We start from the raw sequence: 17988 nt of genomic DNA, 5'->3' as shown, positions 1-17988 counted from the left end.
GATTGACTTGCACGGACGAATTGTTCACCACAAAACTATCAATTTGAGCTAACAAAATAAATAAGGTAAATTTTGATTTCATGTGTACTTTAACAGCTGCAGTTTCTAAAGAACATTTGACAACACTGCAGCCCTGTGGCAGAAATGTGCCTGCACAATGTCATTATCATTTAAAGGTGAGAGTGGAATCTTGGGACATGTGGTCTCCACCTAAATGGACGGTGCAAAAGAATAGGGATAGGACTCAGGAAGAAGTCATGTTCATGGATGTGATTATTAACATTACTGTAGTATGAAGCAGAGCAGGAGCGAGTGTTGTGGAGCTGAACGAGGAGCTGGAGCGATTGATCAACACACGCCTCACGAGCAGCGGGACTTTTATTATGACATAGTCGCTGGCGCCGCTTCCGCTTTTCCGGTCATGAGTATGAGGTAACGCAGCTCTGTTTATCATATTAGATACATTTGAGTGTGTTGAAAATTATGTTATAACGTTACTCTGTGCGTTCGCTCGGCGGCTGCTGTGAGACACTGTTACACACTGCAGTAAGATAGATCGATTTTAGAATATCATATTAAATGCTGGATGGATTGTGTTGATAAATGGCATGCAATTCATTTTAAAACGTATTGTATGATGGAGAAAATGCTGTATTACTGTTACTAAAAATAAAGCTGTATCTGATTATGCTATGTTAGCCACTTCACAGAACAGAATACACATGACAGGATTAGATTCATTACTTATTTTTATACTAGCTTCATTTTCACTATCTCTCTGTTTCTCTCATTGTAACAGGTTTTTGTACAGTGTTCTTGTGTTTCCTGTGACTGTGGGCCTCAGAGCACAGTAATACAGAGCAGAGTCTGATACTGCAGCAGAGGAGATGATCAGATGCACGTGATTTTGTTCCTTTTTTTCAACTTTAACAGAGAATCTTGGATCTACATCAGACGTCTCAGCTTCTTTTTTACTACTGTAGGTGAGTACAAGAAATTCAGGTTTTGATCTTCCATACTGACGGTACCAGAGGAGATCATCTGAACCTCCAGAGGCAGAAAAACTACAGGATAATGTAACCCTCCTCAGCAAAAACATCTGTTTTGTTTGGTTTGATGACATTTCCAAATACAGCAGCTGAAATAGAAAAGATACATTTGTACATTTTAGTGAGATGTTTTTAATAAAAACAAAATTTTAAAAGAAATATTATAATAATTAACCGAATAACATACCAGCTGAGACACAGAGCAGAATAAGTGAATGAAGATTCATTGTACAAGTGTTCACTCTGAGAAGAGTCAGACTGAATCGTTTCATCCACAGTCTCTTTCAGACACGATTAGATCATGTCAGATCTGTGAACTCTGAGTCCCTCCTCTCTGAGAACATTATAACATTATGTTCTGTAAGTTCAATTCTGTTGTTCATTGCTGCAGTTCCTAGTGAATGTCTGAGAACGCTGTCATCTTGTGGCACATTATACCTACACAATCCCCTGGTTTCACAGACAATGCCTAAGCTACTCCTAGACTAAAATGCATGTTTGAGCTGTTTTAACTGAGAGCAACTTGTACTGACATATCTTAAAGGTGCCCTAGAACCCTTTTTCACAAGATAGTATAAGTCTAAGGTGTCCCTTAAATGTGTCTGTGAAGTTTCAGCTCAAAATACCCCATAGATGTTTTATTATTCAATTTTTTAACTGCCTATTTTGGGTCATAATTAAAAATGAGCAGATTCTGTGCGTGTCCCCTTTAAATGCTCGCAGCTCTATAATACATTGCATAAGCAAAGTTCACACAGCCAATATAACCCTCAAAATGGATCTTTACAAAGTGTTCGTCATGCATCCATCAGATCATGTAAGTATAGTATTTATTTGGATGTTTACATTTGATTCTGAATGAGTTTGTTAGTAGCCTAGGCTGTGGCTAATGGGGCTAAAGCTAACATATTAATGATCCCGACTGTTTCCAGAGTCGGTGTTATGTTGAGATTCGCCTGTTCTTCAGAGGTCTTTTGCAAAAATCAAATTTACCTAAGAAGGAGGAAACAATGGTGTTTGAGACTCACTGTATGTCATTTCCATGTACTGAACTCTATTTAACTATGACGAGGTAAATTCAATTTTCAATTCTAGGGCACCTTTAAAATATATGTCTCTCAAGATGCACACCAGTAATGTTTTATTCTAGGGCACATTTATAAAAGCTACTTAATATCCTAATTGAACTAAGACATAATCCTGGCTTATTCTAAACCCTGTCTGTGAAACTGGGCCAATGTGTTACACATAATAATCCTTTGAAACGTAACTTTTGCATGGATTTGATATAATTAACAATATTAGAACACTTAATACACTATTCAATGTCACATTGATTTCACTTTTTTATCTATTCACTTTTATCAGGTTTGCACCTCATTAGATATTTATCAAATTATTTACCTGTTCTACATAATGCATATTAATCACAGTTATCTTAGTCTTTGTGTATCTTTCTTTTTTCACTGTTACGTCCCAGTCTAGGGGTGGGGAAGCAACATAAATGAAGAATGTCACGTAAGGAGAGATTTTTGTTTATTGTAGAAGCTTAATCATCCATCCAGTAGGCTAATAGGTCCAGGAATGGGCATAAACCAAAACAACAAACAAAACAGAAACTAACTATTTTTAATGATCTACCTTAACCTAACAAAGAAAAAATTAACAAAAATACATCAGACTTCCCTCTCTCCCTATCTGCTCAAAACCAGGAGAAAACTCTAAACAAGAATAGGTGCCCACTCCCTACAAAATGGGGCATACCGCTATTTACAGATTACCTTTTAATACCGACACATGTTAAGCAAATAAGTAAGCTTCTACTGGATGGTGACGTTTACAGGTTACCTTTTAATACCGACACATCTGAACCAACTAAAACAAACTCCTACTGAGTGGTGACATTTACAGATTACCTTTTTAATACCAACAACATAAGAAAATAACCAAGAATGACATGGTGGGAAAAACAGTGGGTCAATATCGTACACAAGCTGGAGTATTAAAGATCATTTGACAATAGGCCGGAGGAACGCTGACAACAACGCGTTCTCCCGCAGAACACACACACACAGAGCCGCGCCTTCCTTGCATTGCGCAGAAGCGCGCTTTTAAAGGATGCGATCACCAGCGAGGAGCCAATCCACTTTCCCAGACAATTAGAAGCCGGAACCTGGAGCAGAGATGAGAAGGAAACTCGAAAGAAAAAACAAACAAACACTAATTGCAGAATATTACATACGTCCGAGGACGTAACATCACTAATTAAGATAAGGAAATGTTTTTGTACAGTGTTCTTGTGTTTCAGAGCACAGTAATACAGAGCAGAGTCTGATACTGCAGCAGAGGAGATGATCAGATCCACACGCTTGATCTCTTTTATAGCTTTTGAAAACAGATGAAGATCAGGCACAGAGTTGTTTGAATATTCAGTAACATGAAGTAAAAATTCTGGTTTTCCTTCGAGATACTGACGATACCAGTGGAGAGAAACACTACTGCCACTAGTGAGACTGTAGTTACAGGAGAGAGTCACATTTTCACCCTCAAAATCATGTTTTTCTGAAAACAGTGGTTGTACTTTATCACCAAAAGAAATTCCTGTAAAAAAGAAAAGGACCCTAATTAATCAAACAATTAAACACACAGAGAGAGAGAGGCTGATACTGATTGGCTAAATATTTCTTACCCATGCAAAGTTGCAATATTATCCAGGTAAAGAGAAACATGATGTCTTCAGACAGACAGTGATGGCAAAAATAGTATTTGAATAACTGTTTGACTCTCTCACACTCTCAACAGTGTGAATCAGCTCCACCCACTGCTTGTAAACTGGGAATCCATTGGTTTTCTGCTGGTACCAGTAAAGATAAGGGTATTGGTCACTGGTGCTGTAAGTGCAGTGAAGTGTGACCACGTCATGTTCAGACGCTGTTTGAACTCTTGTTGGGTGATTAACAGAATCTTGTGTGCTGCACTCTGTCAGGAAATATAAACAAATCAGTTTTCATATATCAATATCTAAGGATACAATTTTGATACATTTAACAGTTAAGTTACTTACCAAGTACTGCAGCCATTGAAAGTAAATTCCTCCATCAGATCAACATGTTTATGTTCAGCACACAATATTAGTCTGAAGTTTACCAGAGGTTACACACCTACAGCAGGAGCTTCAGTGAGCAGTTTCCATCATCAGATTATGACACACAGTGGCCAACTTCTGAAATTACATCGTATTCATTAAATTAAGAGTTCTTTTCAGAGACAAAAGCTGAAATAATCTTTATCACTGTCTGACTCGAAAGGTTTGTTTTACTTTCTGTATAATGAAAGCACAAGTTTTTGAATTGAATCATTCTTTACTGACTTTTCTTTGTGCACAGAGATATTTTGTCATGCTGAAATTGTAAAGGTCCCTCCAAAAAACTGCTGCAGCGAGGCTAAAGAGAACACAATTCCCTAGAATGTTATTAAGGTCAAGTCAAGTCAAGTCAAATTTATTTATATAGCGCTTTTACAATTGGTAATTGTTTCAAAGCAGCTTTACATATTAGAAGCACAGAAAAAAGGGAAGTGGTTAAAAATAAGCTGTACAAACAAGAGTGGTAATATGTAACATATACAAGATGGTGCTACATTAAGCCAATGTCGGCTGACTCCCAGGGGTGGAAAAAAACCCCTAGGAGAAAACCCAGCGTGGGAAAAAAGTCCTAGGAGGGAAAAAACCCCTTGGAAGATATATATAATATATGTAAATGGATATGGAGATCAAAATCTGAATTATACATTTTTATTATAGAGATTAAAAATAGATTATATATAAATATATGTAAGCGGATACGGGGATTAAAAATCTAAATTATAGATGCAGCCAGAACTGGATCTGTAGGCCCATTGTCTCCTGGGCTGCGTTGTAGTCAGGTCCAGACACAGGTTCTCCATCTGATCTGGATACGGCCTGGATCCAGCACCCGGCAAACCTCGGGATAAGCAGAGAGACAGATATTAGTGTAGATGCCATTCTTATTCTGATGTACAGGTATATCTAGTGTTATAGGAAATGTTCTCGGTTCCGGCCGACCTAATTATTGCAGTGTAACAATCCTTTAACGGATTTGAAAAATGTTAATGTATTGATAATGTGTTATGTGTATGCAAGAGCAAAGAGATGTGTTTTTAGTCTAGATTTAAACTGACAGAGTGTGTCTGCTTCCCGAACAATGCTAGGAAGATTGTTCCAGAGTTTAGGTGCTAAATAGGAAAAGGATCTGCCGCCTTCAGTTGATTTTGATATTCTGGGTATTATCAACTGGCCTGAATTCTGAGATTGCAATAAACGTGAAGGACTATAATGCATTAAGAGCTCACTTAGATATTGGGGAGCTAAACCATTTAGAGCTTTATAAGTAAATAGCAAGATTTTAAAATCTATACGATGTTTAATAGGGAGCCAATGTAATGTTGACAGAACTGGGCTAATATGGTCATACTTTCTGGTTCTAGTAAGAACTCTAGCTGCCGCATTTTGGACCAACTGTAGTCTGTTTAAAAGCCGAGCAGAACAACCACCCAGTAGAGCGTTACAGTAATCTAGTCTTGAGGTCATGAATGCATGAACCAACTGTTCCGCATTTGTCATTGAGAGCATATGTCGTAATTTAGATATATTTTTTAGATGGAAGAAGGCGGTTTTACAGATACTAGAAACATGACTTTCAAATGAAAGATTGGTATCGAAGAGCACACCCAAGTTCCTAACTGAGGACGAAGGTTTAATGGAGCACCCGTCAAGTGTTAGAGAGTATTCAAGGTTTTTTCGTGAGGAAGTTTTTGGTCCAAAGATTAGGATATCAGTTTTTTCTGAATTTAATAATAAGAAATTTCTTGTCATCCAGTTTTTAATGTCAGCTATGCATTCTGTTAGTTTTGTGAATTTGTAGGTTTCGTCGGGGCGCGAGGAAATATAGAGCTGAGTATCGTCAGCGTAGCAGTGAAAACTAACACCATGCTTCCTAATTATCTCTCCTAAGGGCAACATGTACAGAGTGAAAAGCAACGGTCCTAGTACTGAGCCTTGTGGTACTCCATATTGAACCTGTGATCGATACGACATCTCTTCATTAACTACTACAGACTGATAACGGTCAGATAAGTACGATTTGAACCATGCCAAAGCAATTCCACTAATGCCAATATAGTTTTCAAGTCTTTTTAAAAGAATGTTGTGATCGATAGTGTCAAAAGCAGCACTGAGATCCAATAACACTAATAGAGAAATACAGCCACGATCGGATGATAGGAGTAGATCGTTTGTAACTCTAACGAGAGCAGTCTCAGTACTATGGTATGGTCTAAATCCTGACTGGAAATCCTCACAGATTCCATTTCTTTCTAAAAAGGAGCACAGTTGTGATGAAACTGCCTTTTCTAGTATCTTTGACAGAAAAGGTAGATTCGAGATTGGCCTGTAATTTACTAAATCTCTCGGATCTAGTTGAGGTTTTTTAAAAAGAGGTTTAATAATAGCCTGCTTAAAGGTTTTTGGCACGTATCCTAGTGTTAGAGATGAATTAATTATATCAAGAAGTGGACCTACGACCTCTGGAAGCATTTCTTTCAGTAGTTTAGTCGGCATTGGGTCTAACATACATGTCGTTGATTTTGATGATTTGATACGTTTAGATAATTCTTCCTCTCCTATAGCGGCGAATGATTCTAGTTTTACCTCAGGGACACTACAGTGCACTGTCTGAAGCGAAACTGTAAGGAGATTCAACCAATCAGTCAGCAGAGCCATGAACTCAACAGGAGTGTTGTTGAGAGACACAGAAAAAGTACAGAGAGTCATATATTGAAAGAAAGTGGGATTTCAGCACAAATGATGTTTAACTGATCTCCCTCTACTGGCTCCCCATTATTGCTGCATGATGACAATTAAGAAATTAAGAAAATATTTTAAAAATGTATTTGTGCATAAAAGGAACCACATGGAACGTGAATTATAAATATATTGTTAACAGACCTAATTCAGCCTCACACAGGTGTTAGCACATATTTTATTACATTTGGGGCTGGATAGATTGTGGTTTTGATTGTGGTTTTCACTAGATCGGTTCAAAGTGAAAAGAGCTTCAGGTTTTTGTACGACGTGTTTCATGTTTTGTATCACTGGGCTCCAACTCTTAGAGCACAATAATAGAGAGCTGAATCTGACAGACGAACATCAGTAATAGTGAGTTCAGTGGATGAATCTGATGTAGTCGACTGAAACCGATCATCAGAGGTGTGTTTATAAGCACTCCATGATCGAGCTCCTCTGTATAATAAATATTGAGGTTCTTTGTTTGGATATTGTCTGTACCAGTAAAGATAAACATATTGAATATTTGTACTATATGAGCAGCTCAGCTTGACAGTTTCTGTTTCTTTATTGTTTTTTTTGTCTCTCTTTATCTGGTTCAATGTTGTCTCCAGTCACCAAACCTGTGAACAATAAAAAGTGATTGATTCGTGAAAGGTTGACAAAATAATACTGCAAACACATTTCATTGAACGTTTTACAAAAATAACAATTACTAAATTAATATAAATTTAGCCTTTGAGGTTTGAGATTTGAAAACAAATTAAATATTTATGTTCATAATTTCATTAATTACTCAGTAAATAATGCACCTGTTCCCACAATGAGAATCAGTATGAAGCATGTGTCCATGTTGAATCAGATCAGATCAGTTCTCTGTTGAGGCTCTCAGTGCTTGAGCTGTAAGTCACTGCAGATCAGTCACAAACACACACAGGAACTTCCTGCTTTATAAAGGCATGGCTTAAAGGTGCTCTAAGCGATCCTGGGTGGAGTAACTTCCTGTTGACGTTCGAAGTGTTGTCAAACAAAACAGAGGCTAGCTAGACCCTCCCTCCTCCTCCCCTCCGTGTTTCCTGAAACAGTCATGAACGCGCATTTAAAATCATTCTTGTCGGTTATTGGCTGGAGCGTGTTTATTCTGATTCAGGGTCCAGGCTGCACCAGTTTGTTTTTATTGCCGTTTTCAGAGCTTGTGGCGACTACAGAGACCGCATTTTTTTACAGTGTGTTCAGGGGACAGACAGCTATCGGATAGTGAGGAGATGTTTGCTGTATGTGACAAAAAATGTTTTGGCCTAAAAACGCGTGACATCACTTAGAGCACCTTTAAATACTAGATGTCTTCGCATTTTTCAGTCTAATTTCCTCTCATTACTCATGAAAATATTAACTGATGGAAATATGAAGAATATTTACTTTATAGTTATGTATATTTAGCTAGCTATTTTATAACCATAATTTAGAACAAGTAACAGCTCAGTTTGAATGTGTGCTTTATATTACATGAGAATCATTTGACATTTTACAGTTTCTTTTTATTTATCAAATTGATTTGTCAACTACAGTAAGACAATATTGGTTTTAATGTGATTCATCTTTATATTGCCAAAGATTGACTCACTTTAGAATACATTTAGTTTATATTTGATCACTTTTATAATAAGCTGATCTTTCTCGTCTCTCGTTGTAACAGGTTTTTGTAAAGATCTGATGTGTTTCCTGTGACTGTGGGCCTCAGAGCACAGTAATACACAGCAGAGTCAGACACACGCAGATCCTTGATCTTCAGAGGAACTGAATTTGATGAAAGTTCAGAGTGAAATCTCTCCTGGAACTCAGTGCCATTTTCTCCTCCATATTTGCTTCTCCTCAGGATGTATTTAGGAAAGTCATTTGCTCTCTGGATGTACCAGAATAAATGTTCTTGTGGTGAATCTGTTTTATATTTACACTGTAATGTCACTGATCTTCCTTCAGCTTCAGTCACATGTTTGTCTGGCTGATCAACTGTGTCCTCTGATCTGCACTCTGTGAAGGTTTAACAATATTTAATGTACAGTACGATACAAAATATGACCAAATATGAAGCTGTATTAAATGAAAATTCATACCAAGAATGAAGAGTGTGAAGAGAAATATATTCCTCAACTTGTGTGACATGACTGCTGAATAAACCTTGAAGTTCAGATAAATCAGCAGTGGGAGAATTTTACTTTTAGTATTATAATAATGATGATCCAAGGAGGAGCTTGTGGATACCCAATAAAGCTTCTGTATTGTCAAAGGAAATGTTGAGTAACTACTGCCCTCTTATGGTTAACTGCAAGTAGTGCATAACTGAAACAGTGCCATCTCATAGAGTTCAATATAAATAAAGATATTTGTTTTCTGAATTATGGGATGTTCTAAAGGGACTGGTGAACTGGAGGATCATTCATACTGCCACACAAATTCTTTGTGTTTTTGCATTAGATTCATTACATATTTTAGCTTCCTTTTCATCTGTGTCTCTGTGTTTCTCTCATTGTCACAGGTTTTTGTACAGTGTTCTTGTGTTTCCTGTGACTGTGGGCCTCAGAGCACAGTAATACAGAGCAGAGTCTGATACTGCAGCAGAGGAGATGATCAGATACACGTGATTTTGTTCCTTTTTTTCAACTTCAGCAGTGAATCTTGGATCTACATCCGACACCTTAGGTTTTTTTGCACTTCCAAGGATGAGTACAAGAAATTCAGGTTTTGATCTTCCATACTGACGGTACCAGAAGAGATAATCTTGACCTCCAGAGGCAGAAAAACTACAGGATAATGTAACACTTGAACCCTCCTCAGCAAAAACATCTGTTTTGTTTGGTTTGATGACATTTCCAAATACAGCAGCTGAAATAGAAAAGATTTGTATGTTTTTAGTGAAATGTTTTTAATAAATTTTTAATAAAATAATTTTAATAATTAACCAAATAACTTACCGGTTGAGACACAGAGCAGAATAAGTGAATGAAGATTCATTGTTCAAGTGTTCACTCTGAGAAGAGTCAGACTGAATCGTTTCATCCACAGTCTCTTTCAGACACGATTAGATCATGTCAGATCTGTGAACTCTGAGTCCCTCCTCTCTGAGAACATCATGTCTATATTTCACTCTTGAGGAACTGAAGAAAGAGCCAATCACACTCACTGTTTTCTCTTGTTTTCTCTGTGCTGTGTTTTGTGTGTGATTTTGAAATATGTTTTATATAGGAAATATATTCATGATTTTCACTTTGTTTATTTAATTTACCATTCCCAACATAATATTAGATAGTAATTTGTTCTGTATTAAATCAAATTATAGCAAGCAGCATTAGATAAAAAATCAGAATTTAAAAAACTGTCTCCATTTCATGAATTTGAATTGAATTGGTCACATCCCACTGGAAACTGCATTTGAATTTGAATTAGAATATCAGGAAGTGGAATGACAATCCATACAATTAATGTTAATGTTACACTTTATTTTTAGATGTCCTTGTTACTGTGTAATTATACATTTAATTACCGAGTAAATAATTAACTAAATGAACTTAATATAGGGTAAGATTAGGGTTTGGTTTAGGCTAGTTGTGTGGAAATGAAATTATTCCTAATTTATAGTTATAGTAACATGTAACGTGTAACAAGGACAGTAAAATAAAGTGTTACCAAAGTTAATATATTAATTTTAAAGGAATTATAAAAACTGCATTATGTCTAAGAGAGAAAGCGGTTTAACAAATTGATGTTTCTGCCAGAAAAACATTTAAGAAACATTATATTTGTCACGTTTTGAGTTGTTCATGTTTAGAGTTTGTTTTTGATCTGTTTCTGTTCATTGTTTGATTCTAGGTTGGTTTTCTTGTTCTGTGTTTTAGTTCTGTCCTCTGCCTGTTTGTATCATGATTTCTGATTCGATTAGAGTTTGAGTTCAGGTGTGTCTTGATAATCATCCAATCTGTTCCTGTGTTTGATCAGTGTATTTCAGCTGGGCTGTCACAATATCAGATTTTTCACACCACTGTTATCATGGCCAAAAGAATTCACGATATCAATATATCACAATATCTTTAGAAACCTTGAAAAAAAACAATGTTATAAGTCAAATTCATCTTTACTTTATTTTGTCTATTTAATTATTTTTTTTAAGACAATGAATCACACCATTGCATACAACTATACCTAAGGGTAATAATCAGATACAAATACAAGGCACAATTATTTTTACTTTTTGCATTCTGTCTTTAGCAAATTTTTATGAAGCAAGACATGCATTTAGTATTTGATTTCAAACTGGAGTAAAAAACACTGCCTGAATATATCCTAAAGAACTGAAAACACTTTCTGATGCACATTTTAAAGACCATGTGATTTTATTTAGAGGCAGGAATTATATTATTTTTACAGTATTCTATACAGTGTTAAATGCCATGTAGATTAGCATAGCATTATAAATATACATTATCCTTACGAAAATAACCAAGATGGCTTGAACACAGACAAACCATATACTGTCAAAATGGTGTCTTAATTCTCCATGTTAAATCATTCAAAATGTCTCTGTCTGCATTTTAAATGCACATTTCATACCGTTACATATGTAGCCTATTTCTTTTCATTTCGAATTGTTTCATTTAAAAGTATGCCTACACATTTCAAGCTTTCTATAGATATATTTCTCATGTCTATGAGGCAAGTAGCCTATACACTGAGTTTCGGTTCATTTATGAGACGCGCTCCAGTTCACGTGCAAGTGATCGCGCCGGCGCCTCCATTATATTGTCTGCTATATTTGCTTCTTATTTATTAAATCCAGACAATTAGTTGATGAAACATTGATTAAAATTAAGATACAATTTATACAAAAGATTATCGGTTATCACGATATATCGTCACACTCTTAATTAACACGATATTGATTTTTCAGTATATCGCGACACCCCTAATTTCAGCCGTGTGTTTCAGTCTGTTCTTGATCAGTTCTCTGTTGCATTATGTTGGTTGTTCTGATCTTGTTTTAAGGTGAAGAGTGTTTTTGTTTCTAGTTATTGTTAAACTTTCTGCTGCACTTAGATCCAGCATTTCTCATCCGTTTGCAACCATTTGTAACAATATTACTTTAAACTGCAAATTTTATGGCCATAAGAAAAGTGGTTTGAACATGTGGAATATGATATCTGGTCATGTTTTTAATGCTTCTTGTCTGAAATTTCTAATTTCTGCCTTATAACAAAGACCTAATTCAGCCTCACACAGGTGTTACCACATATTTTATTACATTTGGGGCTGGATAGATTGTGGTTTTGATTGTGGTTTTCACTAGATCGGTTCAAAGTGAAAAGAGCTTCAGGTTTTTGTACGACGTGTTTCATGTTTTGTATCACTGGGCTCTTAGAGCACAATAATAGAGAGCTGAATCTGACAGACGTACATCAGTAATAGTGAGTTCAGTGGATGTTCGTGATGTAGTCGACTGAAACCGACTATCAGAAGTGTGTTCATAATAAGCACTAGTCGCTGATCGAGCTCCTTTGCGTAATAAATACTGAGGTTCTTTGTTTGGATATTGTCTGTACCAGTAAAGCAGAACATTTTCACTACTTGAACTATATGAGCAGCTCATCTTGACAGTTTCTGTTTCTTTAGTGTTTTTTTCTCTCTCTTTATCTGGCTCAATGTTGTCTCCAGTCACCAAACCTGTGAACAATAAAAAGCGATTTTTGATTTGTGAAGGCAAGGTTGACAAAATTATATTGCAAACACAATTTACTTTTTACAAAAAAAAAAAAAAAAAAAAAAAAAATGCTGTTTGATGCTTTAAAATTGTAATTGTTTATGTACAGAATTTTATTAATTAATAAATAACGCACCCGTTCCCACAATGAGAATCAGTATGAAGCATGTGTCCATGTTGAATCAGATCAGATCAGTTCTCTGTTGAGGCTCTCAGTGCTTGAGCTGTAAGTCACTGCAGATCAGTCACAAACACACACAGGAACTTCCTCCTCGCTCAACTTCCTGCTGCTGGTCACTTTCATCCATATGCTGTATTGTATATTGTACATCATTTAATTGTGTTTGATAAATCTTTTTCCCACCATTTTATAGTAATTCTTCAAAAATACTAACCTTCTAGTGCTGAATCTGTTTTATATGTCATATGTCATATGTCTTCCTTCAGTCACACGTTTGTCTGATCAACTGTGTCCTCTGATCTGCACTCTGTGAAGGTTTAAGAATATTTAATATAAAATCTGATATAAAATGTAAACAATTGATATGAACAGCTGCTGTAATATTGAGTAACTACTGCCCTCTTATGGCAAGTATTGCATAAATGAAACAGTGCCATCTCATTGTAACAAATAACAATAAGAATCTCTCATTTCTCTCTCATCTCTCATTGTCACAGGTTTTTGTACAGTGTTCTTGTGTTTCCTGTGACTGTGGGCCTCAGAGCACAGTAATACAGAGCAGAGTCTGATACTGCAGCAGAGGAGATGATCAGATCCACATGAGTTTGTTCCCATTTAGTTCGTTTAACAGACAGTCTTGGATCTACATCAGAATTTTTGGTGGTTGTTGTACCATCTAAGATGATCACAAGAAATTCAGGAGCTGATCCGGGATACTGACGGTACCAGAATAGATCATCTGCAGAGGAATAACTACAGGATAATGTAACAGTTGAACCCTCCTCAGCAAAAAGCTCTGTTTTGTTCGGTGTGATGTTTCCAGAGACAGCGGCTGAAAAGAATATGGAAAAGGTACATTAGATTTGTTTTAATTAAACTCATTATTAACAATAGATAATACATATAACATAATTATACATACATGCCAGACTGTAGAAGAGAATAAGTGAATAAATCTCCATTGTGCAGTGCGCTGTGTTCACTTTAAGATGATTCAGACTGAATTGTTTCACTGAAGAGATCAGATTGTGTCAGATCTGTGTAGTCCCTCCTCTCTGAGAAACATCTTGGCCCAGTTTTACATTTCACACCTGGAGAAGAGAAGAAAGATCCAGTTACAATCACTAATGTGCTTGTCTAATTGATTATTATTTAAATATTTGAGAAAATATAGCACAATAGTAAAGTGATGTGAGAGTGACATCTTTAATGCTGAGAATGAAAAATATATTGTTACTACTGTAGATCAACAATTTTTATGATCTAACTTCTCAAATGTTTTTAAATAATTAATTTTAGTTTTGAGTCTCTTCTTGTTTTTGTATCTCTGTGATGTAGTCGACCTACAAAACTTTATAGGAGGAGCTTCTTCTTTTGAGATCATCACCATCATCAGGTTTATAGTTAAAAGATCTGTAGGATTTACATTTCTGTTTATCAATTCATGCATTTATTGATGCATTTCTTTATTACAAATTTTTTTGCATAAGATGTTTAGATGCATTACTGCTACTTTTCTTTCTTCATACCATCACTGTTTGAACTGATCTATGATATTTAAGTGTTTTGTGATGCACTGGCCCTTTTCTGAAACTTTAGTTTATGAGATTTATTGTTGAGGATGTTTTTGTACAGTGAGGATGAGTTTCCTGTCACTGTGGGCGTCAGTGCGCAGTAATACAGCGCAGAGTCTGAGACTTCAGCAGAGGAGATATCCAGATACACAAGATTGTTGCTTTTATCGACTTTAGGTAAAAGACGAGGAGGAAGAGGATCACTTTTGTCTCCATGTGGATAAATGTATGCGAGGAACTCTGGTTTGGATCCCGGATACTGACGATACCAGTGCAGGTTATCTGCTCCATCATATTTACAGGACAGAGTGATTTCATCTCCTGCAGATTGAAACAGCTTGTTTTCCAGCGGTGTTATTGACTGTGCCATTAAACAAGACAACCATTAAACTTTTGATCAAACTTACCCAAAGAAAGAATCGTGCTGATGCATTAGTCAGTTAAATCAGTTTCAATATAAAAAAAGAGATGAAACTCCAAACATTGTACAAAACAAGAAAGCATGTGATTAAAGGTCTAGAATCAGGAAATTTCTCTTACTTTTCATCAACAATAGCAGAAGAAGAACACAAAGGATCGTCATGTTTGCACTGTAGGAAGAAAAAGAGTTTAGTTTGCTCTATATCAGATCTCCACAGGCTCCTCCTATCTGTCAGTGTCAGAGGATGAGAACAGCATTAAAATGACATCAGTTCATCAACACTGAAAACATATGAAACCATAATATACCATAACCATACTATAATGCTGTGCTGTAAGACTGTCAGAGCTCATCTGATCATTAAGATTTTTTTCTTTATTATGGTGGATGTTTTTGGCTTCCTGCTGGTTACTGTAATAAAGCCCTGTGATTGGGTTTCACCTGTACAGTACATTAGAGTCCTCATTCATTACAGCTGCAATTTAGTTTAATTTGATTAAATAATTAAAACTTTAATCAAACTTATAATAATTTAACTCTTTAAAGAAGGATGAACACATCATGAAATGTCAATGTTGAGTGTATGTCGCCCTCATCTGTTCTTTCATATCTTTCTGCACATAATTATACACACACATTCATTTAAAAGTTTACACTCAGTTTACATGATCTAATTTACATCAGTTATATTTAGGGCCCAAGCTACTCAGGTGCAGAGCCTTTTTGTTTTTCTAAGGAGAATTATTTTTTTCCGTCATCCAGGGCTTTTTGGGGGCCTTAACGTGCTTAAAACTCTTGAAAATTGGCACACACATTGGAATATGCAGCCATTAGGATGACGCAAAAGATGGGACCAGGGCGTGGCAGGGGGGCTTGACAGCACCCCCTTGAATGGTGTCCGAAAACTTGGTCTATATATCAAACACACTTGCATGTATTTGTATGAAACTCTGTACTCATATAAACCTCATCAGGCCGAACAACTTTCATGCTCTAAGTTATATGCCAGCTCAACAGGAAGTCAGCTATTATGGGTTGTTTGAAAAACGCATGCTCTGGAATTTGATATACCACCAAACTCGGTCAGAATGAAGTCAAGACATTGAGGATGTAAAATTTGGAGCAGATTTTTGATATCTCAAAAGGTTTGGTCGTGGCGAGAGAACAAATTTATGGAGAGAAAAGGGAAACAGGAAATGTGTTATAACCTCTGCATATATTGATCGATGTTTATAAAACTTCAGCTTTGTGCTCATTGTAGGAAGCCGATCACATCGACGTGACTATTGTGAGTCAAAGTTATAGCGCCATCAACTGGCAGCAGGAAGTGTGTTACTTTCAAAATGTTTTAAGATCACCCTCAAATGTTTACCCAATTTGCTTCAAACTTCATTAGAATAATGTCAAGATATAACGAATGAAGACCTGTAAAAAGATTTTTAATATTTTTCAAACACTGTTGCCATAGCAGCAGATCAAACTTCAATATTTGTTTTGGATGGGTTTGAGACACTTAGCATGCTTCAAATTGCATGAAACTCGACTCATATGTCAGGATTGTCATCCAGTAGACATGGGCAAAGCCTCAGAAACGGGCAGGAGGGCCTCTATAGTGCCACCTTTTGAATAAAGTAGGGGGTTAGTTTAACCTACAGTCACCAAACTCGGTACACACATTGTTCTCATTAAGCCGGACAACTTTCTAATTTACAGTTATTAGCTCTGACCAACAGGAAGTCCGATATTTTGGTTTGAATGTGGATTTTTTTCACCCTCTCTCTCCCTCTCTCTGTGGCATTCTGTGACGTCATTTCGAACAAAATCAGGCCAAAACGAAGTTCATTTTGCGTTCTTTTTGGAAGTTCGAAACGGCTTGCCAAAGTTCGCTCCAGCTGCAAAACACCTTCGTACCACCATTGGTCAGTGACAGTGATAACGTAACAGGAGGTGTGTGCTGAGGCTCCGCCTTCACTCGCGTCAAACGCGTCTTTGACTCATTTCGTGTGTTTGAGTTCGTCGAGCTAAGAGCTCCGTGGGTGAAAACATGAACACACTGGATAGCCGCTTTATAGTACAAAATGAAGTTGTGCTTGTAAAAAAATGAGGCACTAACACTGTTTTTCATGTTTGATACTGTAAAGCTGCTTGATTTTAAGCAATCTATTGAATGAAGTGCTATATGAAGACGTAACGTGACTGGAGTGCAGAGCTCGTGCTAACATTCCCATGTTGTTATGATCAGACGCTTTTCTTATGCTTTCTGTAATAAATTCTTGCTGTTTTCTCATTTTTGTTGTGTTTATTTTGTTACTGAGAAGAAAGTGCACGGCACATATTTACATATTCATCTAAACGTCGCTCTCAGCAGTGTGGGCGGCGTCACATGTTCGTTTACAGTATATCGCTGGTCACGCATTCGAATTAAAGTAATTTGCATTACTCCTAAACGAAGAACGAAAAAGAATTTCATTTGAAGTATACCGGGGCCTTTAGGAGTAGGGGTTGGGTTAGGTGATAGAAAATATAATTGACCCGATTTAAAATCAATGAAAATCTATGCAATGTCCTCACTAAGACAGAAATACAAACCTGTGTGTGTGTGTGTATTTTTGATGAACTTATTAGAAATATTGAACTGCAAATGATAACTTCACACTCATTTTAAATTGAACCATGACATTATATCACTATTTGGACAGGAATACTTTTCAAATGTCATTTGAGTTACAATTTTTATTACTAACACCTGTGATTTCGTGTTCTGATTCATACAAGACTTAAACCTTTGTTTTGTTTTCACAAAGGAGAGTGTGTGTTTTCTTGACATGGGTGTTATAAAAAGTCATGTGCTGTGTTTGCAAACATCATGTACAACACGTCTTTAAATTAATTATTTATTGATATAATTCAAATTTATTAAAAATCACTATTTAAGTAAATTTCACTTGATTTTATGAAAGTGGCTGTTTAAAATAAACTTGCATAAGTGAGCAGAAAAATTTAGACATGTACCTTACTATTACCTGAGACTGATATTAAAATCGTCTTTGCAGGTTCTGTGATTTGGCTCTATTTATTCATTTTATAATTTTATTTTTTATACCACACATATTGAAATTTAATGAAAGCATGCTTTTGGAGCATAAGACTG

At 36.2% G+C, this 17988-nt stretch overlaps 1 long non-coding RNA gene, 1 pseudogene and 3 gene segments (V, D, J or C); all 5 read right to left on the bottom strand.

Moving 5' to 3' along the window:
• Positions 1-781: 781 nt before the first annotated feature.
• Positions 782-1517, bottom strand: LOC125251749 (annotated as a pseudogene).
• A 751-nt stretch (positions 1518-2268) lies between these two features.
• On the bottom strand, positions 2269-4547 carry LOC125251770. Its single transcript, XR_007181075.1, has 3 exons — positions 4114-4547; positions 3739-4028; positions 2269-3650 (listed from the first exon to the last, which is right to left on the bottom strand). It is a non-coding gene; the product is annotated as an uncharacterized LOC125251770 (long non-coding RNA).
• A 3690-nt stretch (positions 4548-8237) lies between these two features.
• LOC125251750 lies at positions 8238-9405 on the bottom strand. The segment is given in 2 exon segments: positions 8238-8943; positions 9027-9405. Coding segments are annotated over 2 exon segments (423 nt in total).
• A 3288-nt stretch (positions 9406-12693) lies between these two features.
• LOC125251757 lies at positions 12694-14389 on the bottom strand. The segment is given in 2 exon segments: positions 12694-13674; positions 13765-14389. Coding segments are annotated over 2 exon segments (381 nt in total).
• Positions 14390-14399: 10 nt separating this feature from the next.
• On the bottom strand, positions 14400-14786 carry LOC125251928. The segment is given in 1 exon segment: positions 14400-14786. A coding segment is annotated over 1 exon segment (387 nt).
• Between the last annotated feature and the right edge of the window lie 3202 nt (positions 14787-17988).

The sequence above is a fragment of the Megalobrama amblycephala genome, linkage group LG17 (assembly GCF_018812025.1).
Source record: "Megalobrama amblycephala isolate DHTTF-2021 linkage group LG17, ASM1881202v1, whole genome shotgun sequence".
NCBI classification, from domain to species: domain Eukaryota; kingdom Metazoa; phylum Chordata; class Actinopteri; order Cypriniformes; family Xenocyprididae; genus Megalobrama; species Megalobrama amblycephala.
The sequence above is the reverse complement of the archived record's forward strand: the minus strand, read 5'-3'. Positions and strand labels throughout refer to the sequence as shown.